This window comes from Rhineura floridana, chromosome 16, assembly GCF_030035675.1.
Source record: "Rhineura floridana isolate rRhiFlo1 chromosome 16, rRhiFlo1.hap2, whole genome shotgun sequence".
Lineage (NCBI taxonomy): Eukaryota > Metazoa > Chordata > Lepidosauria > Squamata > Rhineuridae > Rhineura > Rhineura floridana.
This window is the reverse complement of record NC_084495.1, coordinates 36234881-36258700: the sequence shown is the minus strand read 5'-3', so window position 1 is coordinate 36258700 and position 23820 is coordinate 36234881. Positions and strand designations below refer to the sequence as shown.

At 46.8% G+C, this 23820-nt stretch overlaps 1 protein-coding gene across 6 annotated transcripts in view; it reads right to left on the bottom strand.

The window, feature by feature from the left end:
• The window catches only part of DOCK11 (dedicator of cytokinesis 11), a 111919-nt gene that overhangs the window by 69647 nt on the left and 18452 nt on the right, over positions 1 to 23820 (bottom strand). For all 6 annotated transcript variants that reach the window (XR_009759331.1, XM_061599024.1, XM_061599020.1 and 3 more), the window contains exons 4-17: positions 23069 to 23151; positions 21117 to 21186; positions 17740 to 17835; positions 16306 to 16440; positions 15784 to 15958; positions 12767 to 12846; positions 11388 to 11471; positions 9999 to 10139; positions 8210 to 8401; positions 7056 to 7178; positions 5646 to 5728; positions 1890 to 2012; positions 1617 to 1693; positions 372 to 562 (exon numbers count right to left, since the gene is read on the bottom strand). Coding sequence is in view for 5 of the 6 variants with exons in the window: in XM_061599024.1 (XP_061455008.1) it covers positions 372 to 562; positions 1617 to 1693; positions 1890 to 2012; positions 5646 to 5728; positions 7056 to 7178; positions 8210 to 8401; positions 9999 to 10139; positions 11388 to 11471; positions 12767 to 12846; positions 15784 to 15958; positions 16306 to 16440; positions 17740 to 17835; positions 21117 to 21186; positions 23069 to 23151 (1653 nt within the window). In the remaining variant the exon portion in view is untranslated. The remainder of the gene's footprint in view (positions 1 to 371; positions 563 to 1616; positions 1694 to 1889; positions 2013 to 5645; positions 5729 to 7055; positions 7179 to 8209; positions 8402 to 9998; positions 10140 to 11387; positions 11472 to 12766; positions 12847 to 15783; positions 15959 to 16305; positions 16441 to 17739; positions 17836 to 21116; positions 21187 to 23068; positions 23152 to 23820) is intronic.

Here is a 23820-nt window from a genome sequence, read left to right as displayed (position 1 = left end):
ACACAGGAGGATTGTCTGTCTTCAGGCCAGAAGGCTGGCCCTTTAAGACACGACATTCCCCAGAAGGGGGCAGAGCCTGGGTGAGGCTGTCTGGGGAGAGAACCTTTTAAAAAAAGCTCAGGTTGCTTCCAAGCTCTGTGAGACCCAGTTGCTCATTTGGAGCTCTCTGTGATCCTGCAACTCCTAACCCATCTGGCTGCAGTACCAGAACAGGATACCTCGATGCAACTGCATTTCCCATGTTGGTTTCCCCAGTGCAGCTCCACCCCTTGCTCAGTGCTACTGAGTTGTTCTATAGCCACATTTCAGCCTTAAAATTAAAGTAAAATAAAAAAAAAAATCTGTGGGCTCGGGGCTGTTTGCAAGCTCACCTTGGCAAATGTTTTCTGGCTGTCATACTTCAAATGCAAGGGATAGACATACAGATGGTTTTTGTAGATGGTAAAAGGGCAGCAGTACTTTGCGATCTCAGGGATAAACTCTTCCACCTCAACCGCAATGCCGTCACCTTGGTTCTCCTTCTCAAAGGGCTTGATGGGAATGTAAGAGGCCGTGACACAGTCTAGAGGGGAGGCAAAGGCCACAGCTTGGTGTCTGATTGTCGTACAATGGAACAACATCATAATGGTCTTGTGCTGATATAACACTTAGCCATGGTTAGTGCCAGGCATGGTTTGTTGCCTTAACCCTGGTTAAGATCGCATATCTGCAGTGATTTGGCATGTCAACTCCCTGCCACTGATCTACATGTCACCTCAAAAGCAGAAAGAAAATCCTAACCAGTTTACATAGCACAGAGAGTTAGAAATAAGCACAGTTGTTGCTTTAACCGTGATTAAAATCACAGCCCTATGGAAAAACCACAGTTTAGGTTACTGAGCTGCATTCAGCCCTCAGGGAGACACCAGTGAGAGCATATTTCTATTATTTATTTATTATATTTATACTACACCTTTCTTTTACCATGGAACCCAAGGCAGCATACATGTGGTTCCCACATATTTATTTCCTGATAGCTCTGAGGCTGATGTCACAGCAAAAACTGCTGTTACAAAATTGATTTAGTCCCTGCTTAGGTCAAGCTGGTGCAGCTGTCGGGTAAGTTAGCTTTCCTCCCAAGATTGAATTTGCCACACTGGTACTATGCAGACACATAAGGCTTTGTCATGATTTGTTTCCCTTATCCACAGTTGACCATTATGTATAATGGACCACAGCGAGAGTAGAAAAAACTTGCTGGCTGACAAGAGTTCTCAAAACTGCCGCTACGATGCTAGTCAGAAGAGAAATGAGCAAGAGGGCATTTGTCCCACCCATCAGAACAGACAGACAGGTTTTACAAACCATGGTTTGTGTTAACCATGGTTGAGCATTACATCTGCACTGAGTAAACAATGGCTAAGGCAGACTCCCTCTGACGTTAAAAGGTGACAAGCCAGGGTCTAGCTGGTGTCCCCCTATATATACCCTCTGGAGGCAGCGATTTCTGTACCAAGTTAAACCATGGCTCAGAGAAGGAACCCAATATAATTCTATTAGTACTGGCAAGATGCAGAGCAGGGCACTCCCTGCTAGTGCTCATTATTATTTTTATTTTTAAAAAATTAATTCCTTACTTGCAAATTCCAGTGGAATGCACTCTAATGTAATATTTAACTGGCCAGGTATTACTTGTAGTTTGGTCTTTTCTGGTCTGTATAAGAAAGAAATAAAGAAATAAGGAGAGAAAAGCCAAGAAAGAAACAGCACTAGACACCATCTTATTGTTTAGCCAGGGGGGCAAGTCAATTGCGTCCCCCCCAAAGAACATTCAAAAACTTTGTGTTGGACTCAAGAGGCCCAAAGTACAATGACCCTTTTGCTTCCGAGGGCCCGCAGCTCACACTCACTTCTTATACTCCGCCAACAATTTCAGGAGGTCCTCCGTAGAGAGTTTGCTGCTGTCTTGCTTATAGAGGGGAGAGAATTTCCCTTCGAGGTCCAAAGTGCCCTGGGAGTCTTTGAAGACGGGTCTGGATAAGGAGAAAGGATTGCAGGAGGCATGAGAGGACACACAGACGCCTCCATCAATTGCGCTGGTCTTACTGAAAGCCTTTTGGCTTCCCTCGAAACGCCTTCGCGCGGGGGTTCCCAGGGAACGGTCCGTGAGCTTCATTCAGGTGGCCCACGTAAAATATTTATATTGACTTTTAATGGCATTCTTATTGCTTCTTTTATTCCTGTTCTATGAAATGAAAATTGTAATACAGTCAACTGCATTATAAGAAATGAAAGGAGCCGTAAAAATACAACTGGAAATCCTGCCACAAATAGCACAGCCCATTTACAACGGCGGCTACAACAGGGAGGAAAATCATCAAGCAGTCCTCGAAGACCCTCGGCAATTTTCAAATGGGCCAAGAGAAGAAAGGAAGGTTTGGGGACCCTGCCTCAGAGCCCCTTCCTTATGAGCAAAGGGCAATGTATTTGACGCTTCTGGCTTTAGGAGAAAATATGGCTAGAAGTGATGGGGAACCTCTGACACCCTCCAGAGGCTGCTGTCATCAACATTCAGATTTGTGGGATGTCCCCGAGTTGTGGCATTAAACCAGAGAGGGGGGGAAATGTCTCTTCTCTACTTTCTCAACATCATGTATAGTCTTATACACGTCTATCATGTCACCTCTCGCTCGCCTTTTCTCTAAACTAAAAAGCCCTTTGACGCTGTGACTTTTCCTCCTGGGGAAACTGCTCTAGCCCCTCGATCATTTTGGTTGCCCTTTTCCAGCACCCATTTGATCTCTTTGGAAAACAGGAATCTGAATGTTTGGTCTGATCATTCAGGACTCACCTAACGGTCTTGGAGCTTTCAGCTAGGCAGAAACTTTACGTGCTGTTTCAGGTGAAATTTTGGTTTTCTAGCCACTAGGGGTCAGGCTCCTCCTATCAGTAGCCTTTTGTTTGGTTTGAAGGGGGAGGGGGGAGGGGCTGCCTGCTAAACTAAAGGGTTATGCACCCAGCAGCCTGTGATGCCCACAGGAGTGGACTACCCAAATACTTTGTTCATGTCCTGCTGTGTCTTGGTAAAGCTGCCCCAAAAGAAATGGCTGTCACGGGCTGGTAGTTCTACCTGCCCAGAAGATCCAAGAAAGCAAAAAAGGTTCATCCCCTTGGGAGATGCCTGCAGCGAGCCTGTGCGACTGGGGCCAGCTCTACCATTAGGCAGAGGGAGATGGCAGAGTTTGGGAGCTGCTGAAGAGTGGCTCCCTGACAGTTACTGAATTTACGATTGCAACTCTAGCATTTGTGGGTTGGGGAGGGTGCAGTCTCTAGTGAACCAAAACTGTTGCACTGGTTCTGGATGCAACACAGTTGTGCTGATGCAAGGGATGCAAAACAGCAATTTAAGGAAGCCTTCCCCAACCTGGTGCCCACCGGAATCTCCGATCAGCCCCAGACAACACGGCCAACGATCTGGGATGATGGAAGCTGTAAGTCCCAGCAATACCCGGACAGCCATAGGTTCCCCGCCCTTTGCTTAGATGTCAAGGCCACTAAAGGCAGAATGTTCTAGTCCTCATGATTAAGTGACACAACTTTGGCAAATATACATCTGCAGTCAGAGTTCTGGAGGAAAAGCAATCAAGAAACACTGAAACTGTTAAATGGGTACTATGGGCTCAAGCCACTTCTGCAGGGTCCCCAATATTCATTCAGTTTCCTTATAGCCCCTCCCCCCGGCTTCAACTGGATTACACTCCTTGCCTTTATCATGCCTTCACCAACCTTATGCCCCCTAAATTTTGGGACTAGATCTCTCACCAGCCTCAGGCTGCAAAGCTGATGGTTACTGGAGTCTAACATCTGGGCAACCCCAGAGTGGCGAAGGCTGATGTAAGGTCACCTTGCGATATGGCACCAAGATTATTGCTTGTGAACTTCCACACCTCCAGCAGTATGTGGGCACCCCAGAAACTTCCCTGTACCTCAGTATGAGCCACTGCAATGCTGCATTGAGCTCATGCTCTCAAACAGGCGTAGGAAACCTTCGACCCTCCAGATATTGCTGAGCTACAACTTCCATCAGGCGCAGCAAGCAGGGGCAATGGGCAGGGATGATGGGAGTTGTAGTTCAGCAACATCAGGAGGGTAAAAAGTTTCTTACTCCTGCTGTAGCACATAACTGCACTCCAGGAACAAAGACATTTTGCGCAGGAGCAGATATTTAAATGCTGTATGAAAATCAATGCATCAGAGTATATACAGGATGCCAGCTTGTGATTATAGCTCAGAGCAAAAATTGGGGAAGGGTACTTTTCTCTTCTCTTCTTTTCAGGCCAAAAGATCAAACTGCAATTAAATGACAAGACTTACAGGCATTCGATATTCAGCATCTTTTACAAACAGCTGCTGTTGGAGCTGCTATGGAGATGAGGTTGGCAGAGTGCCAGTGAACAAAAGAAAAAGGTGTCAAGGGAGTGTCAAGCTGGGCCTTTTAGGAGGACAATAAACTGACAGGGATGTGAGCAGGTGGATTTTGCTTGGGAATCTTCTAGCATTTCTTTGAAAGTACTGAAAACAGGAAGAAAAGTGAAACCTCGATTTGGCCTTATTCTAGACCCAGGGCCGACCCAGGTCAGTATGCAATACAGTTTGAGGCCTAAGGAAGTAAACTTCTGGGGTAGAGTGTTTAAAGGAAGTTCTTGGGAAGGGAGGGCACAGGCCTCCAGAACCAGCAACACTGACGAGGCATGGGTTAATCCCAACCAGGCCTACCTAGGCAACTGAAATCTGTTGGGAGTAAAGCACCAACGCATGTAACAAGTGATCTGAACCAGTGTGGGGCGATACACAGAAAGACAATATATTCTCCCCCCTGCTGATTCCTTCTCTGAAGTGTTTGCTATTTTTGCAAACTTTGCTCCCCCCCCTTCTCTTCCAGTCTTTGTTCTCAGTTAGCTGATAGAGGCTCCCTCAGGGGAAACCAACGGCTGCTTCAGCATATATGACTTTACCTCTCTGTAGTAACAAACCTTAAGTTTCTTTATTCTTTCAACTACCAGCCCTAACAGACCAGTTATTTCTGCACTCTGCTGCAATATATATCTACCCAAAACTCCAGCAAAATCCTCTGTGGCAAACCCTCCTAGCATCACAATGACGGGAATGTGGTTCCCACCCTTTCCCCCTTACTACACCAGGAATGAGGAACCTTTTTCAGCCCAAGGGCCGCATTCCCATCTGGGCAACCTTCTGGGAGCCACATGCCAGTGGTGGGCAGAGCCAAAGGGAAAAGTGGCCAGAGCAACAGATAAACATTTTACCTTGACACAGCTGGCTGCTTTCTAAACACACACACACACACACACGCCTCTCTCTCTCCCTCTCTCCCTCCCTCCCTCCCTCTCTCTCCCTCTCCCTCTCTCCATCCAGGAAAGCAAGAGGCAGGATCAGAGTCCCAGCCAGGACCAAACACCCAAGAAGGGGTGAAGCAGGACGTGACGGGTGTGGCCTAGAGAGTGGTGGCCTAGAGAGTGTTTCGAAGGCCGAGACAGAGAGGCCGAGAGGGCCGCATTTGACCCCTGGGGTCTGCGGCTCCCCATCCTCGGTATACACAAAGCGGAGAAAGCAAAGCTGAGTCGAGAGCATCTCAAACACACACTCACCTGGCGGCCCAAGCAAAGGGCATCCTGTATTGGCCGAGACGGCTGCACACCAGTTTGGCGAACTTGTGGACCTTCTGTGCAGTCTGTAAGGCAGGAAACAAGACAGATGTAGGTCAAACTGGTCTGGATTTCCAAAGCAAGGTGAAAATCAAGCAGATGAAAACACGAGCCAGGGTTATTTCTAAGACAGAGGAAAAGACCACCCATTATGGCCAATAACTGGAAGAAAAAGAAAGGCCATTATAGCAGAGGTGCAATCTGGTATTCGCCTTGGGTGAGTGGAAGATTGCCTCCAGGTGAACAGACTAATGACAGCATCTGGTACTCCCTTCATCATCCAGTTTTCGGCCACCAACATACTTACTCTTTCACATAGGCAGAAACTGTGCTGCTGGGCAAAGATGTGTGTACTCTGCACTAAAGTAAACTTGTATGTAGGCAACACAAATCTTGCACATTTTGAATTCCTTGCATATTTTCTTCTGTTTTGCACATTTTTTTCTATTACCTCTGCTATTATACATACTTTTGCTAGTCGCTACAGAGGCAAGGACAGTGAAGGACATCCCCAACTTGTAATAGATCCATTGAGTGGTGCCAGTTCAGATTGCATTCTGCCAAACTAGCAGGTGGTCACAATCCATTTTCGTTATTTTCCTGCAATCCTTTGCTTTTACAGATTTGGTTTTTTTCCATCCCCCAAAAATAACATTATTGTTATCATTATTTCTAACAATGTTTTCCTTTTGGAAAGGAAAGTGGCTTTCTCTCTGTCCCATGTCCACCCACCCAATCCCGCCCTTTGCCTCCTCTTCCTCCTGAACTGTACTGATCTCTTTGCCTCTGCCCCCCTCCCCCCCCAGTAGCCCTGGGAGAAAGCCAGATATTGCCTGGTCACTTTTATGTTAGCAAAGCAAAAAAGCATGCTGGTCAGTTTCACCTTAGCAAAGCAAAGGCCCATGCTGCTCAGTTTCATGTTAGCACAGCAACACAGCACAGGGAGTATAAAGATAATAATTTTATAGTCCATGTGGTTTTAAAATAATCCGGTGACAGGAAAAGCCATGGAAGTTCACAGCAGTCAGGGGCTGCCCGCAAAGATAGCGAATGTGTGCACTATGGGGAAGTTCAGTGCCACATTCAATTTTAGCAAAATTCTCCCATTCCTATCCCCAGCCACTTAGAATCTGACATTTGAGCAAGGATTACCTACACACTTTCAAGTATGCCTTTGATGCTCACAAGAGCTAGAAACTTGGTATGTGGTTTTGTTTTTTTTAAAGGAAACCTGAGATTTTCAGGAAATAGAATTCTACTCCCGCTACCACATTCTTTGCTTTTTCTGCTCTGGAGGAATGCTCTTTCCAGTCCGACAGTGTGATGAATCCACCTAGCTGTGACTCAACGTACCTTCACGGGGTCGGAGGCCTTGATGTAGGGCTCCACACAGTGTGTAATGCTTCCTTGCAGCACCTTCTCCACCCGGGCGACGAGGAAAATCTCTGTGTGTGGGTTTGTCACAGAAAAGGCCCCCTTCACATAAAAGAGTAGGCAGAGCGTGAGATCCTAGAAGCGACACTCTGTCAGTCACAGGCACAAAGCAGGCTGTGAGAGCCTGCTTGTTAATTTGGGAAGATGCCACCTGGCAACTTAACAGCTACATACGCAGAGGGGTGCAGAGAGAGAGAGATGTTGGGCAGGTATAGTCCTGTAGAGTGAGCTGGGAAGATCAGGCCAAGAGGCATCAAGGAGACATTCCAGCCAGGCAGAAACACTCGGGTTGCGAGGAAGGAACAATGAGGGCATGTGGCCTGAGGAGAGTACCAAGGGCCAAAAGAAAAGGACTGGAGGGCCACATTTGGCCCCTGGGCCTGAGATTCCCCTGTCCCAGGCTCCGCAAGTTAAAATCATGCTCCTTAAAGGGCAAGATGGGCTGACAGGAAGCAGGGAAGAGCCATCGTAGCTCCGGGGCAGAGCATCTGCCTCACGTGCAGAAGGTCCCAGGTTCAATCCCCATCATCTCCAGAGAGGGCTGGGAGAGAGACATGGTTAAAATCCTTAAGAGCCGCTGCCAGTCAGTGTAGGTAATACTGAGCTAGATGGACCATTGGCCTGACTCAGTATAAGGCTGCTTCCTATATTCCTGGGTAGGGGTACAAGCCTATTGCAGACCTTGCTGGCACTTCCCCTGTTACACTGAAGTGGATGCCACTCTAATTCCCAGTCACGGCACACAAGCCTTGCACCATAGAGATCTGGGGATAGAGCGACACCAATCTATGCATCCAGAGAATGGTGGCCAATGGTGGTATTCAATTTAACACTGGCCATTCAGGTTGTGCATTAGCCCAACCTTTTCTTCTCTCTGTGAAGTAGCCAGGACCCAACCCATGCCCACCTTCCTGGTGGCCAATCAGCTGCCAGGAGAATCCAGGAAACAGACCCCCCCCTTCTCTTCCCAAAGGCCAGCCAAGCCCTAGCAAGTTCAACATCCTGTTCCTCAGCCCCAAGGTGTATTGGTCATGCTGGATTTTCCGACACAGGCAGAATGGTAAATCCCTTACTTGCTTTACATAGCACAAGCGAAATTCAGTTATTCCATGAAGGGAGTGGCTGTTGTTTCCGGAATCTTGGGCAGAAGTGTTATGAAGCATCTCCCTCACAGGTGAAGAATTCAAGTCCACGTGGAAATCTGCCGAAATCTTGCAGCAGCTTTTCAAATCGAACAGGGCAAGGCTGAGAAAAAATGGCTCCACCTGGATATTAGAACGAAAACGGTCACATTTATGTTTTTAAAAAACAAATATGCTTGTGCAATAGCCAAAGAACGTCCTTCTCTTATATGAAGCTGCCCATGTGTTGAGAGATTGAGTGTCTTTAGAATGAGTGTGGGGGGAACTTTGGCCCTCCTCGTGTTGCTGAACTACGACTCCCATCATTCCTGGCCCCTGGCCATGTTTGCTGGGGCTGATGGGAGTTGAGGCTGAGCGACATCAGGGGGGGCCAAAGGTCCCCCAGAACCTGCTTTAGAAGTTAGGGGCTGGCAATGGAAGAATGAGCTTTCTGTCTTTCGAATGCTGGCTCACTGGCCATCTTTTTGGCAATCATTTCTTTTTTATACTCAGGCTTTTAAAAAAAATGCTTAAGCTGGTTTTAATTATACAGTAGGGCCCCCTCATATGGTGGGTTATGTTCCAGACCCTCGCCGAAAAGCGAAACCTGCTGAAAAATGAAACTCCGTCAATAAAATGGCGCCTGACGCCAGAAAAACGCTGTGAAAGCGGAACAAGCGCCGTATGAGTGGGGCCTTACTCTATTTGAAAACTGCCTTATTAGCGGAATGCCGAAAAGCGGGGCCCTACTGTATTTCGAATTGTTTTGTGGATCCTTATTGTGTCCTTCCATTCTAACTATTTTTGTACCTTGACCAGGTAGACATAACACTGAAAGGCAGGACTGTTCGACTGACTGATCGATGGACTTTATTTATCTGCTGCTTTTAACGCAGCGATCTGTGCCCAAAGCGGTTTCCAATAAACATGCACATTATCAAAATACAAGACACTGGGGGCTGGAGGGTGGGAAAGAAAGCACTTTGCAAAACACAGCAATAAATTCAAAGAAGACAAAAACCACCAATTTAGCAAACACAAAATGAATTCAACATTATAAAAGCAACAACCCAGAAATACTTAGGGTTGTATTCCATGTAGTGCTAAGCAAATACTTCCATCAGCGCAAGGATTTATGCTTGAGCAATGGAACTTTTCCCCCTCTCCCCCTAAATCTGCTCTAGGCATCCTCCCAACCCTTTGGGGAGGGCACAAAGAACATGGAGGGGAGCAGAAAGGGGGGGGAGTCCTGCTGCACTGCCAGCAGTCCTTGCGCTGATGGAAATGGGTTAGTTGAATACCGCCTTGAAGTACAGAGCAAAAAGAAAGTGAACAGACAATAAAGTTGCTGGTCTTCACTGCCCACCAAGGAGTTTCTGCAACTGATCTTAAGTACAAGGGAGAACGGTCTTCTCGCCAGGCTAGATGTTTACGGCTGGCTCCTTCATCTCCCCTCCAGCGGAGGCTGACAGCAGGAAAAGGGAAATGCTGGGGGAGTGCAATGATGGCGATTACCTGTCTAAATCAGGGGTAGCTAAGCTGGTGTCCTCCAGATGTTGTTGGACTACAACACCCATCATCCTTGACCATTGGCCATGCTGGCTGGGGCTGATGGGAAATGGAGGCCAAGAAACTCTGGAGGGCCTCAGGTTCGTCACCCTTGACCAGCGTGGACACAGTTGGCTCTACGGATTACTTCAACACACAAGAAGCGCTTGCGGATCGTGGCCCTGGGGCGTACGTTTGTAGGCGGGCCCTCGGAGTGGTCGTTCAGGTGAGCAAGGAGGTTGAAAGTCAAGGCGTGGCAGTTCACCAGGAAGCGTCGGCTGCATTTCTCCTCAAAAGGTTTCACGTCCGGCTCTATTCCAGAGAAATCCAACCTCTAAGGAAGAAAGAACGCTGTATTTACATTTATGTTCAGCTCAGCAACTTCCTCAAACAGTGAGATATTTAAGGCTGGCGCCCTTGGGAAAGGACAGCTCTGGAGACTTAATGGTGCCTCCTTCTTGCACAACCGCTTATAAAGAAACTAGCAAAGCGTCTGCACTTAGGAAGCTTCTTTTGTGCTGAGCCAGACCCGTTTCCCACAGTGGCCATGTGGAAAGCACACAGGAAGTTGTCTTGCACTGATCGAGACCATTGGCCCACCTGGCTCAGTCCTGTCTGCACTGACTGCGACTCTCCACGGTTTCAGACAAGGGGACGTTGCCTGCCCTAGTTGGAGACACGAGTGACTGACCGTGGGACCTTCTGCAAGCAAGGAGGGTGCTCTGCCACTGAGCTGGGACCCCTCTGTTCTCTGGGAAGCTCACAAGCAAGACCTAAGCGCAGCAGCCCATTCTCAACTGTTGATCCCCAGCGGCACGTATCCAGAGGCATTCCGCTTCTGATCATGGAGGTAGTATACTGCCATCCCTGCTAAGGATGGAGGAGCCTGTCAATTTCGGCTCCCCTTCGTTTCTAATTTTTCCAATCTTAAGTTCAGCTTTCAACATTTCTGCATCAGTTTGCCCTTTTCTTTAAAAGAAGCAGTCAATTCATCAGCATTTTAGTGTGCATTTTGCCTATGCCTGTACATAATGTTGCCAAATGCTCTCATTTTTCCAAGCAATTTCCTCTTGTTGAATGCATTGTTGTATGTGACTTTCATCATTATATGCATTTTTCTGCTAACTTTCCTCATGTATGCATTTTTGCACACATTATTTGGTTAGAGAACTGCACTGCAACATTTAAAGAAGAGTGAATTTTGAAGGATATTGTTTCAAAAAGTGCAAATTGTTACGTCTGCATCAAAATGCAAGCAGGACTGAATTTCCCCTCCATCTCTAATCATAACTAGTACATAACACTCACTAGGGAATAAGTTCCTCTGGAAACAACTGACTGACTTCTGAGTAAGCATGAATAGGATTGCACCGTAAATGAATTTAAGCAAATAAAGGAAGCGATGCCATGAATGGAATGGGAGGGACGGGGACTCCTGAGGAGTACATTTTAATTCCTCTCACTGGAGAAAAAGTCACGGCGTTGCAAGACACACACCAAGGACAGTCAAGAGGCTTTCTACTCAAGCAAAGCACATCTGGAAGCCTTGTGCGTGTGCTGCGACGGCTGCTGAAGGAATTACCTGAACTTCTGGGTTGAAGGAGAAGAGGTTCTGTCTCCCGTCGTTTCTGCTGAGCTTGTTCAGCTGCTCAGTTTCTCTTCCATACTGACAAAGAAAAGGCACGCATCAGCAAGAGGTCAGAGGAAGGACAGGCCCCATCAGAGGAGAAATTCTCTCCATCAGGAGGGGGCTTTTGGTAAGCGAATGATTGCACAGAATAAAGAGAAAGGAAAGTAGGTTGCTCCATGTTCTTTGGGTGGAAAACCCCCCAAATCATCTGGATTTGCAAAATTTCAGGGTCATTTATGTGCCCACATTGCATTTCTCCCACCCTGGCAATTTCTAGTGCAGCCTTCTCCAACCTGGTGCCCTCCAGATGTTTTGAACTACATCTCCCATCATTCCTGACCAATGGCTTTCCTCACTGGCCTACGGAAAAGGGACAGAGATGGGACCGCAGGGCCTCTTCAGCAAACTTTTGGCTCCTCTGCACTTTTTTCCCATTCGTGCTGTTCACTACAAGATTTCTGCACCAAAATGTTAATGCCTGAGCTTGCTTTTCCCCTCTTCTCCTTCCAGTCCCTTTTCCTTTTGTGTTGTGCCACTCAGAGGATGAGCCTGAGGGCCGTCTTCTCATGGATATTGGGAAGCTCATCTGTGAGCCTTTTCCAGCTGAAGTGCATGACAGAAATGCCAATAAGAAAAAAAATGTATGAAGAGCCTTGCGGCTGGATCAGCCCATCTAGTCCAGCATCCTTCTCACAGTGGCCAACCAGATGCCCGTTATGGGAAGCCAGCTAGCAGGAGCTGAGCGCAAGAGTACACTCCCCTCCTGCGGTTTCTAGCAACTGCTATTCAGAAGCGTACTGCCTCTGAGGGTGGGTGTAGAACATAGCCATCGCTGTTAGTAGCCACGGATAGCCTTATCCTCCATGGATTTGTCCAATCGTCTTTTAAAGGCCATCCAAGTTGGTGACCGTCACAGCGTCCTTTGGGAGCGAATTTCATAGTGAAACTGCACTGTGTGAAGAAGTATTTTCTTCTGCATGCACTGAATGGCCTCACCCATCAATATCTGGATGGCACCAGGTTGGTGGCAGCCGTTCTGGCAAAAAACCCCAATTTTTTTCATTTGGGCACCGAGAGAGATGATGGGAGCTGGAGTCCATCCTTAGTCTACCCATTTAGACTTTTTAGCTATTTGGATCCAGCACTAAAGCAAATGAACTTTCCAAGCTCTTCTAGCGGTGAAGACACTTAAATGTGTTAGATGGGCCTGGCTCCCAGGGAAATCTCGAAGAAAGGACTGAGCTAGTTTCCCAAAGATCATTTGGAAGCTTGCCTACGCCAGTTCTGTTCCCCTCCCCGTGACTTGCAAGAGCTGCAAGCGGCAGGACTACCTTCATCAGCTCCGGATGCATGCTCCTCTCTAAGCTTTCCAGGATGTTCTCTGACTTTCCCTGGCTGCTCGATTCATCATCTGTAAAGTCACAAAAAGCAGATGTTGCAAATACTGCAGAGGCGCCTGGCCAGCCCGTTTGGGCGCAACAGTTCCAGCGCGGGCTCCATCACAAACACAACACTGGGAAACTGGACAGGCATGCCTGGAAACCAGCCAGGAGTTTCCAATCCAACAAGCGAGGTCATGTCCCAGTAACTTTCTCGTACACAACACTCGGGCTGCAGTGATGCCCTGCTCCACTCAACCCTCAGAGGGGCTATTCTCTGATCAACGAGTTGTTTTGGAGACAGAGAGAACTGCGACACAGCACCAAACAGGAAGGGTGGAGGGCGTGCATTTGACCATCTCTGCACGAGACAAGTTCCTCACCTAGGGAAGTGCAACGGGGCCTTCTCTGTGGGGGCCCAAAAGCTTTGCCTCAGTCCTTACCCTGCTGGCATTCCAAAGTCCATGTAGAATATTTATTTTAAACTGGCTTTTAAGGGTTTTTTGTTGGTATGTTTTAGATCTAGGGATGTCTGAAATTTGCACTGCCATGAATTTTGGGAAACAGCGCTCTTGAGGTATGCCCGGCATTTCTCATCAGAGGGACCCAACTGCCACCTGCGTTGAGATGGGGAAATGAAATCCGGTTCTGCTTGTTTGTAGCCAAAGTCTGTTGCGCAGAGCGCTGGCTGGCTGGCGCCTCGCAGCCCCACAGATCTTCCCTATAATGGAGCAATTCTTCCCCATTATAAAACTTGATTTTTAGGAGAAGGGGCATAGCCCAGTGGCACAGCATCTGCCTTGCATGCAGGAGGACCCAAGTTCAATCCCACCCATCTCCAGGTAGGGCTGGGAGAGACCCCTGTCTGAAACCCTGGAGAGCTGCTGCCAGTCAGTGCAGACAATTCTGAGCTAGATAGACCAGTGGTCTGATTTCTCCGCCTCCCCAAACCAAGGCATTATTTCTGGGTCAGAAGATAGTTATGATAATTCACAAGGCCCTAAACAACTTGGCCCCAAAGTGTCTTAAGGATCATCTGGTCCCTTACGCTCCACCTCAATTGCTGAGATCTTCTGATGAGGCACTTCTGCTTCTCCATGCCCCTGTGGGTCAGTTTGCCTTCAGCACGAACTGAGTGTCCCTTTAGTGGCGGTAGGCCCTGCCCTGTGGAACTCCTTATTAAGAGAGGTTCAGCAAGAACCATTTTAGCATGTGTTTTTTAAATTGTTTTTAAAAATGTGTTTTTAAATTTGTATATTTGTTTTTAATGTTTTTAATTGTTGTAAACCGCCCAGAGAGCTTCCGCTATGGGGCGGTATACAAATGCAATAAATAAATAAATAAGAACCAACTCTCCCTTCTTTCACACATCTTGTGACAGCTGTTATTGTTTAGACACGCCTTTGCAATTTGAATATTTTCTTTTTAACCCATCTGTATTTACTGATGTACTGAGAGCCAGTGTGGCATAGTCCTTAGAGTGCTGGACTACGACCTGGGAGACCAGGGTTCGAATCCCCACGCAGCCATGAAGCTCACTGGGTGACCTTGGGCCAGTCACTGCCTCTCAGCCTCAAGAGGAAGGCAATGGTAACCCCCCTCTGAATACCGCTTACCATGAAAACTCTATTCATAGGGTAGCCACAAGTCGGAAGAGACTTGAAGGCAGTCCATTTATTGATGTTTTATCGATGTCTTTATGTTTGTTCTTACTGATTTTATTTTTATAGGCTGTACTCCACCATAAAATATTCTTATGTAAATATGTAAACAAGCAGACAAACAAATGATCGATTGCCGTAACATATATGGGGCACTTTGAAAAAAATTTTTTAAAAAAATTGCGGCGAAGGGGCAGGGCAGATGATGAGTCAACCACTGTTGGGTTTGCTGATAAGAAGATGTGCAAAGTGCACTGCAGAAGCCAGGCAGTGAGGAGGCAGGGGGCTTGGTCCTAGAGGCAAAAGAAAAAAGCAGCCCACTCTCTCTTCTTAAGGCACGTCTCTACTCATCTTGGGAAAGTAAAATAACCCTCCAGGTCAATATTCAACATGAAGGCAAAACAGCGTGGACTGTTCCACAGCAAAGACAGGTGGGAGCCTGGCACAGCCTGAGGACGCAGCCTTTGCAGGCTGCAGAGAAGTCAGCCATGCTTCTGAATCCTGTGAAAAAAGGAAGACCCCCCCACCTCTGGGTAGAGCAGGGATGGGGAGCTTTTTTTTAGCCAAAGGGCCACATTCCCTTCAGGGCAATCTACCAGGGACCACATGCGAGCGGTGGGAGGGGCCAGAAAAACTGGGAGGAGCAGTAGTTTCTGCACCCCCTCCTCTCTGTTCTCCGCCCAGGCAAAGATGAGGGGTTATCAGAGTGCAAGGGCCAAAACACTCAAGGAGGGTTTGAAACAGGACCAGTGAGGGCTGCAGGAAGGGGGGGTGGCCTGGGGAGAGTCGCGAGGGTCAGATAGAGAGCAGTGGCAGCTGGGGGCTCCATGCCAGTGGGGCAGTGGGATCTGCTCCGGGTTTTAGTCCAAATTTTCAAGGAGCTGCCCAAGGTGATTCAGCAACTGTGTTGGAATTGCTCTTTAACATGTTTTTAAACCTTTTTTAAAAAAAGATGTTTTAAAAGCTTTTTTTGAAAGACGTTTTTAATGCTTTGTAAAAAATGTTTTTAAAGTTGCTTTATTTCGATATATTTTAAAGGCTGTTTTTATGAAGTTTTAAAGTGTTTTTAGCGCTTTTGTTTGCCGCCCTGGGCTCCTACTGGGAGGAAGGGAGGGATATAAATCAATCAAACAAACAAACAAATAAAAATTCAGACTAAAACCCAGGGTGGATTCCACTGCCCCACTAAGATGCAGCCGGCTGCCACCACTAGCCTGGAGGGCTGCATTTGGCCCTCGGGCCTGGAGTTCCCCGCCCCAGCCCCTGAGCAAAAGCTACACAGAGGCCCTGGCTCTGTCACAAACTAACCTGGCATGGATTCCACCGCCTCCTTCTTCTCTGCCACCAAGCTCTCAGCGTTGATCTGGATCTTTCGCAAGGTTGCCAACCACTCCTCCATCTCCTGCTCGCTTTCGGCGGCCAGATAGTGGCTGTACTTGTCTAGCATCTTGAGCTCAAATGCGTTGCGGCGCATCTTGGGGCACTGCAGGAAGAAAGGCAAAGGGGAGGCGCTGGACTCCTGGCACGGCCCATGGCAAGGGTGGAGACTGTCTATGGGTAAGTTGGGGAACCTGTGGATGCTCCTGGACTGTAGCTCCCATCAGCCCTGCCCACTGGCCACGCCAGCTGGGGATGATGGGATCTGGAGCCCAGCAACATCGAGAAGGCCGCTGCGGTGTCCCCCACTCCTGATGAATTGGCCTGGTTTTCACTGGGGAGATTAACCTGTATGTGGATTGTGCCACTTAAAACTGCAGATTGGGGGGTGGGCAGGAATGCACAGGATGGTGTGCTCCTCCCTATTTAAGTGCATCCTTTGCAAGTTTTTACCTGCACAACATCAATGCATGAATCCAGGAAGATGCAGCCTTTGGATTCCTTAGAAGTCTTTTCATCCTTGTAGGAGTTAAGGATGTATGAGCCATCGGGGAGCTGCGTCAAATAGAAGTACCTTCTCTTGAACACCTGCCCTCCACGCCAAAGAAAAAAAAAAGGGGGGGAGGGAAACCAATATATTATTCTACTGTTTCAACCATCCAGGTCAAGATCCATTCCCCTAGACCTATTGCCCTGATCACAACACATTCAGTTAGTTGAGATACTGTAATAGTAACAGGACTAAATTAAAAGCAATAGGTTATTAGGTTATGTTTTAATTATATATCAACTGAACATCAGGAAAAACTTCCTAACTGTTAGAGCAGTACGACAATGGCACCCATGACCTAGGGAGGTGGTGGGCTCTCCAACGCTGGAGGCCTTCAAGGGGCAGCTGGACAGCCACTGGCCGGGGATGCTTTCAGTTGGATTGCTGCATTGGGCAGGAGGTTGGACTCGATAGCCTTATAGGCCCCTTCCAACTCTACAATTCTATGATTGTATGATTCTATTCTATATTCTGAGCTATGAGTTCAACTTATGTTACGGTACCTCCATGGAATGACTACACTTGGCCTTTGGCCAAGCAATGAAGATCTGGAGTCTCCTGACCACCACCTTATGAAGTGTGGGTTGGAGAGGGGATGGGATTTCTCCCTCTCCACACCTAACTGAATAAACCCCTATCACAAGGGTACCCAACATGGTGCCCTCCAGACATTGCTGGACTCCAACTCCCATTGACTTTGACCCCGCCATGCTGGCTGGGGCTGATGAGAGTGGGAGTCCAATAACATCTGGAGGGCCACAGGATGCCCCATCCCTGTTCTAAGACATGATGTTTTAGGGCTTACTGCAGAGGTAGCCAACATGATCTCCTCCATCTGGACTACATCCATCTGGACTACAACTCTCATCATTGTTCCTCTTTCAACAAGCCTTCTAAAAACGTTATCCCAGTTGATAACTATTTTGGATTTGAACTGATTTTAGGGACATGCTCTTGTTTTAAACTGTTGTTATATAAAAAATTTGTTTTTCTAAAAAATGTTTTTATATATGTAACTTTTTATATATGTTATTTTACTGTAAATTGCTACGGGATGTCATAAATGAAATAAATCATTCACTAATAGGCAAAAACCCTTGCGGTTTAAGAGCATACCTATAGCCCACAGATATTTCTATCAAACTTTAATAAGCAGGGAAATTGGGCAGCTATAGTGAATGCACCAGGGGAGCAGGAGACCTGACCTCCTCTCTGAGATATTGGACTGCCCTACAAATGTGAACACAGCTACAATAACGTTTTCCTGAACATCTAGACCTTTGAACCCACTTCTCCAGAAAATCAGAATCTCAGGTGCCTGGCTCAGCAGCTCTCACCTTCATGGTGACTGTGATGGTGCTGTTGACGTTGGCCTTGTAGAGCCAGCCTTGCTTTATGACGCCACCCTTTTGTGAACATAACGATGAGGAATCCTGGGAGACAAAAACAAGAGTTATTGCAATTAAAAGGAGAGAAGGAGCAGAAACAGTGGAAGATTCACCCAGGCGATGCTTTCAGCTCCGGTCTTTCTCAACCTGGTGCCCTCCAGAGGTTTTGGACTACGCCTCCCATCGTCAGAGAAAGGGGTCTAGCGAGGAAGCAACTCAGGAGGTGCAATGGGAGAGCCATCTCCCTTCCCTGCCTCTCCCAGGGGTACGCAGAGCTGCTTTATACAGAGTCAGGCCATTGGTTCATCCAGTTCTGCACTGCCTACAAGAACTGGCAGCGGCTCTCCAAGGTTCCAGACAAGGATCAGTCCCAGACCTATCGGTCAGGAGTGAAACCTGGGCCTTTCTGCACGCAGCGCTTGTACGTTGGCACTGCGCTGCATTTCAAACCCTCCCCCCCCCAAAAATAATGTAAGATCCCAGTCCTGATGGTTCTGAATAAAAAGGACTGGTTTAAATAGGAGCCCTGGAAGTGGCATTATACAAAGTCAGACTCAGAGCTTGGAAAAGTTACTTTTTTGAACTACAACTCCCATCAGCCCCAGCCACCTGCCTGGGGCTGATGGGAGTTGTAGTTCAAAAAGTAACTTTTCCAAGCTCTGGTCAGACTATTGGCCCATCTAGATCAGTCCTGTCCACACTGACCAGGATACTGTCCGCACTGGCTCCCCAGGATTTCAGGTGTGCATACGGAGTCTCCCCCAGCCCTGGCTGGAGTTGCTTGGGATTGAACCTGGGACCTTTTGCATACTAACCAGGTGCTCTACCTCTGAGCTAATGCCCTTTCCCTTCCCTCGTTGTTTGTTCCCCCAGTGTTCTTTGGGCTTCTCATCCGTGACTGCAAAGGGCTTCATTGTGAGTATCAGGCATGTTTCCTTAGGAAGCTGTTATCAGCAGCACAATCTCGCTGGCAAGGCCAGCAATTATTTGGACACTTCACTAGCTGTTAAGGGAATTCTCTCCGCCAGGTTTGTGCTCAGGAAACTTTACTGCAGCACTGACTCCAAAACTGGAGAAGGGGACAAGGAAACATCTTGGACAAAGCATCCTCAGAGGGCTCCCTTAAGCTCGAAGAGATGGGATGTGCAAAGAATTCCCTCAAGCTGCCTGCAAGGCAACACCTCTGTGTGTCAGTCTTGGTTTTGCAGCCGTTTGCTCTGTGGCCCCTTTATCCCCTGTGCTTCCAGGGCTACAGCACCACTTAGGCTGCAGTACCAGCTTGCCTGAGCATTCTGTCAGCTGACCTCCTTAAGGGCCAATCGCAGCCCAGCAGCCTCTATAAAGCTTCTGCCGCAGAGCTTGTTCCTTGGATTGAGTAACTGGGCTGTGGTGTGAAGACACACACTTCTGGTTGTGCTGGCTTCTCTCCAGCTACGTTTTCTGAAGCTGGAGACACATGACGCTAGTCAAACTCCGCCCCTCTTTACTCCAAAACCAAATGCAGCTCTAGGGCGTTTCTCTGTGAAATCAGCTTCCCATGGAGACCCAAACTGTTTGGTAGGTCAACTGATTGCCACTCAGTTGGTGCATCCAATGAAAACACTGTGCTGTAGAGATTCTCCTCTCACAGAGCTCCAATTCCCAGAGTGATTTAACCATCCTTTCCTCTTCCCAGGGAACTCTGGGAATTGGAGCCCTATAAGGGGAGAATAGGGGGTCTCCTAACAACTCCAGCACCAAACAACAAACTGCATTTCCCAGGATTCTATGGGGGAAGACATGACTCTTTAAAGTGTTAGCATGTACATTTCACAAAGAAGGAAAACCAGCCATGAAAGGGTTAACTGACAGTAAAGAGTTAATCAAAACCCTCAGGCGATACAGGTGCAGACCCTAAATCACCTAATGACTAAATGACCATGATGGGCTATAAAGACAGGAAAAGAAAAGGATGTGTGGGTGTGGGGAAGTAAAGAGGAGTGAAAGACGGACTGTGTAACTTGTGTATTCGATGTTGGAACTGCTGTATGTTATTCTGCTGATAAAAGACTGTATATTTCTACACGCGAGTTGCGTTATTCTTGGCAAGGACCAAAGCAAGGGAGTGACTACGGTCGGGTACGCCAGTGTATGTCTGCCAGAGCAAACGCCAACATAAAGTGGTATAATACCGCTTTAAATGTATACTGCAGATGGAGCCCTGGTCTCAGGAATTAGTGTTTAAAATCTAGCCACTACAGATAGCCTTGAAGGATGTGTTTCCACCCAGAGCTGTTTGTTTTTGCACATGTTCTCCTCCTGACCTAGTTCTGCTGCTCTATGAAGGGAGCTGTAAACCATACAAATCAGCGTTTGGTCACGCATGCAAAATGGGTAATGCGGCGGGCGGGAGGAAAAGGACTCTTACAAAGGCCGAAGACGGCTGCCAACACTCTTGATGCCTCCTGAACTTCCAGTTACATTCCCAACAAGGAAAATGGCCTGACTTTCAACAACTGCATGGTTTAAAAAATAATAATGAGGCCAGGTGGAGGGGAGCAGGGAGCTCTCTGCGACACATCACTTTTTGCACGGTGCCATTTGGGATGAGCACACATGGAACAGCATTAAGGCTAAAAATTAGGTGGAAAACTGTCGGGGCCCAGCTGGGGGAGTCCTCATCAGAGGAAGATCAGGAGGCTCTGGTCTTAGACCCAGCCATGGTTAGGAGCCAGGGTCCTGTGACGAGGAGGAGGAAGAGTTATTTGCACCTGGAGCAAGTTTGGTCTCTGACATTGAGGCTAAACGGGTCCTGAGCGAAAGAGAGAAGCGTTGCCGCAAAGGCAACCTGATTGTACCTGACCTGCCTGCTGATTGCCTGCTGACTCCAGCCCTGACCTCGGCCTGCTCTGACCTTGCTTCTTGCCTGACCCTTTTGTTGTTGTGGACTCTGTTTGGACTCCGACTGTGGACTGGCCCTGGATACTGCCTTGATGTTGCCCTGAACTGTATTAGCGCTGAGAAGTCTCTTACCTCCTGAGGAGCCAGGTGAGAAGAGGACAAAAAGCCACAATGACACAAACCAGGAAATAAGAGCTCTGGCTACAAAGGAGAGCTTTCAGATTAGCTTTAGATTAGTCCATCCAGAACGCTAGTTAGGGTTGTTAAAATAAAATACAAACTAAAGCAACACAACTTTCAGATGTGACAAGCTGTCTCTCTCTCTTCCAGTTGTTAAATCTGGCTGGAGCTAAACGTTAATTTGGCAAACACCTATTCCCCAAAAGTGTGTTTGCTTCGATAATGTGGAGGTGGAGGGTGTGTGTGGCCAATTCTTTTCTTCTTACCTCATCTTTTTCAAAGTCTTCATCAATTTCAAACACATGGTTTGGAATCTTGTCTGGCCTGAAGGATTTACTGAGAAAAAACACAACATATTTATGTTATTGTTTAGGAAGTGGGGGGGGGGGGAGGAACGTCATAATGGTTTGTGCAACATGGTTGAATAAGGAACAGTCCACTGAAGGTGCACCAGAAATGCTATTGGCAAAGAGGATCAGTTCACTCACAGGGATGGAACAACTTCAGAGAGAAGAGGAAGTCTGTTGTATGAAAAATAGGGACAAAGGAAGTTGCCTTATACCAGGGGTCAGAGTATGTGTCTATCTGGCCCAGGGTTTACTCTGACAGCAGTGGCTCTCCAGGATCGCAGGCAGAGAAGGGTCTTCCCCATTGTTTGCTACAAAATCTGCTTGCTACAAAATCTCCTTATCTGGATCACCTCTTTCTGCCTGCCCCAGACAGGAGGGTCAACAGTCAGGGACGTTCAGAGGTTAGAATCCTGCAACATTTGGGGAGTTGCAGGTTCTTCACCCCTGACTTGCTTGCTATTCGGAGGTCCTGCAGTCATTGCTTGCCATGCCCAGAGAGAAAGCAGATGTGCTTGCAGGGACACAACCTTGCGTACAAAGGCCCACCTAGCCTTTGTGAATCTGCTCTGATGCTTCAAACATCACCAGAGGCCCTGCTTCCATTTCCCTTCTTTCTGAAGTGAGGCAAGTGGCTACTACAGATAGGGCCTTTTTGGTGGTGACACCCTGATGCAGGAAGGAAAATATCTCAGTGGCAGAGTACATGCTTTGCATGCTAAAAGTCCCAGGTTTGATCCCCAGCATCACCAATTAGAGGATCCCAGTTATGAGAATCCCAAGTGAGCTGTTACAATTCTTATTGTTGAATTGACAGAAATTGATTTTGCTTTTTTAGAAAACTACAAGGTTTTAAACTGTGGAATTTTATTTATTAATTGGTTTATTTGTTGGTATTTATAGCCTACCCTTCACTAGGCAGTCCTAGGGCAGCCTCCATACAGCTAAGTAATGATTTCTACTTCCCAAAGGCTTGTGTGAAAATGTGCATCTTGACCTTATTGATATATTCAACTTGAAGGATTGCCTTACCCCATATGTGCCCACTCGACCACTTTAATCTGCAGGACTGGCACTGTTGCTTAGATTATTTATAATAAGACCCCATTTATAATAAGATTCCAGGGTAGGTTACAACATAATGTTTGCTCTATACTTGCAACGAATACTTCAGTGTAGGAGCACCTACTCTTTGGAACTCCCTGCCCCTTGATATTAGGCAGGTGCTGTTTTCGGTGCCTGCTAAAAACTACCCAGACATGTAATTTGAACATGAATATTTGTTTTAAAATTGCTGATTTTATTTAGTCTTTGATAAATGTTATATCTACTTGTTTTTACTGTTATTGGTACTTAGTGGTATTTTAAAGCATATATTTTATATTGCTTTATGCCGCCCTGGGCTCCTGGTGGGAGGAAGGGCAGGATATAAATCAAACAATAAACAATACAAAATAAATAAATAAAATGTAAACCACTTAGAGGTTTTGTTGATTTATTTCATTTATTTATCTTACATAAATATTTATAAACTGCACTTTCATATAAAATATCACAAGGTGGTATACTGAGTAAAAACATAGTATTACAAAATAAAGAAGGTTAAGAGACATAGAAATCTTGCAGATTAAATAAAATAAAAATAAAATAAATGTTTTAGCCGCCTTGGATGCTTGCCATCAGGCTGAAAGGCTGCATAGCCCCCTTTTAAAGAAAGCCAATAAAATAAAAATACCACCACATGCTGGTTTGTCTCCAAGAAGGAGAAAGCACTCAGATGACGTTTAAGAAACTGTCCAGCATCCAGGTTTCAATATGCTATTGAAAGACACGGCTCAGAAGAGTCTGATATACCCTGGAGAAACGCTTACCAGGGCAGCATTCGGAAATCCCCAGAGTAATCCTCATATTTGTAGTTTACAACGTGCCAGTCTGAGCTATAGGCTTTAATGCACTGTGAAGGAAATTGAACACAAGTCTGTTCAAGTTTATATTTGTCTTTGCTAAAAGCTGTAACAAAACTCAGGATTATAAACCACAATATTCAACAGTTGCAAAATCATGTAAGAGGAACTATAAAATTAGAGACAGGAAAGCTCTCTCTCTGTGTGTGTGTGTGTTGCATCCTGGACTACTTAACTCCTTCCATCTTGTGATTTAATATCTCACCCATATTTTATTTATTTAATTAAGTTGTAGCCCGCCCTTCCTGCCAGAAAGAGCCCAGGGCTGCAAACAGCAAGCGATAAAACACTACAAAAAGTCTTTTGAAACATCATAAAAGCAAAATGTCTCAAAAACATAAATAAATAAATATTTAAAAATCTCAAAACCAAAGCATTGTAAACCATTTTGAAAACATCTTTACAAAAAAATCTTTAAAACAATTCCGATACAGACACAGACTGGGATAAGGTCTCTACTGAAAAGGCTTATTCCATCTTAGCTCAGTGGTAGGACACATGCTGTGTCTGCAAAAGGTCCCAGGTTCAACCCCTGGCATCTCTGGGAAGGGCTGGCAGAGGCCCTGGTCTGGAGAGCTGCTGCCAATCAGTGTGGACAATACTGAGCTAGATGGACTAACGATCTGCCTTCCTGCAGACAGAGCCACTACATAGGCTCA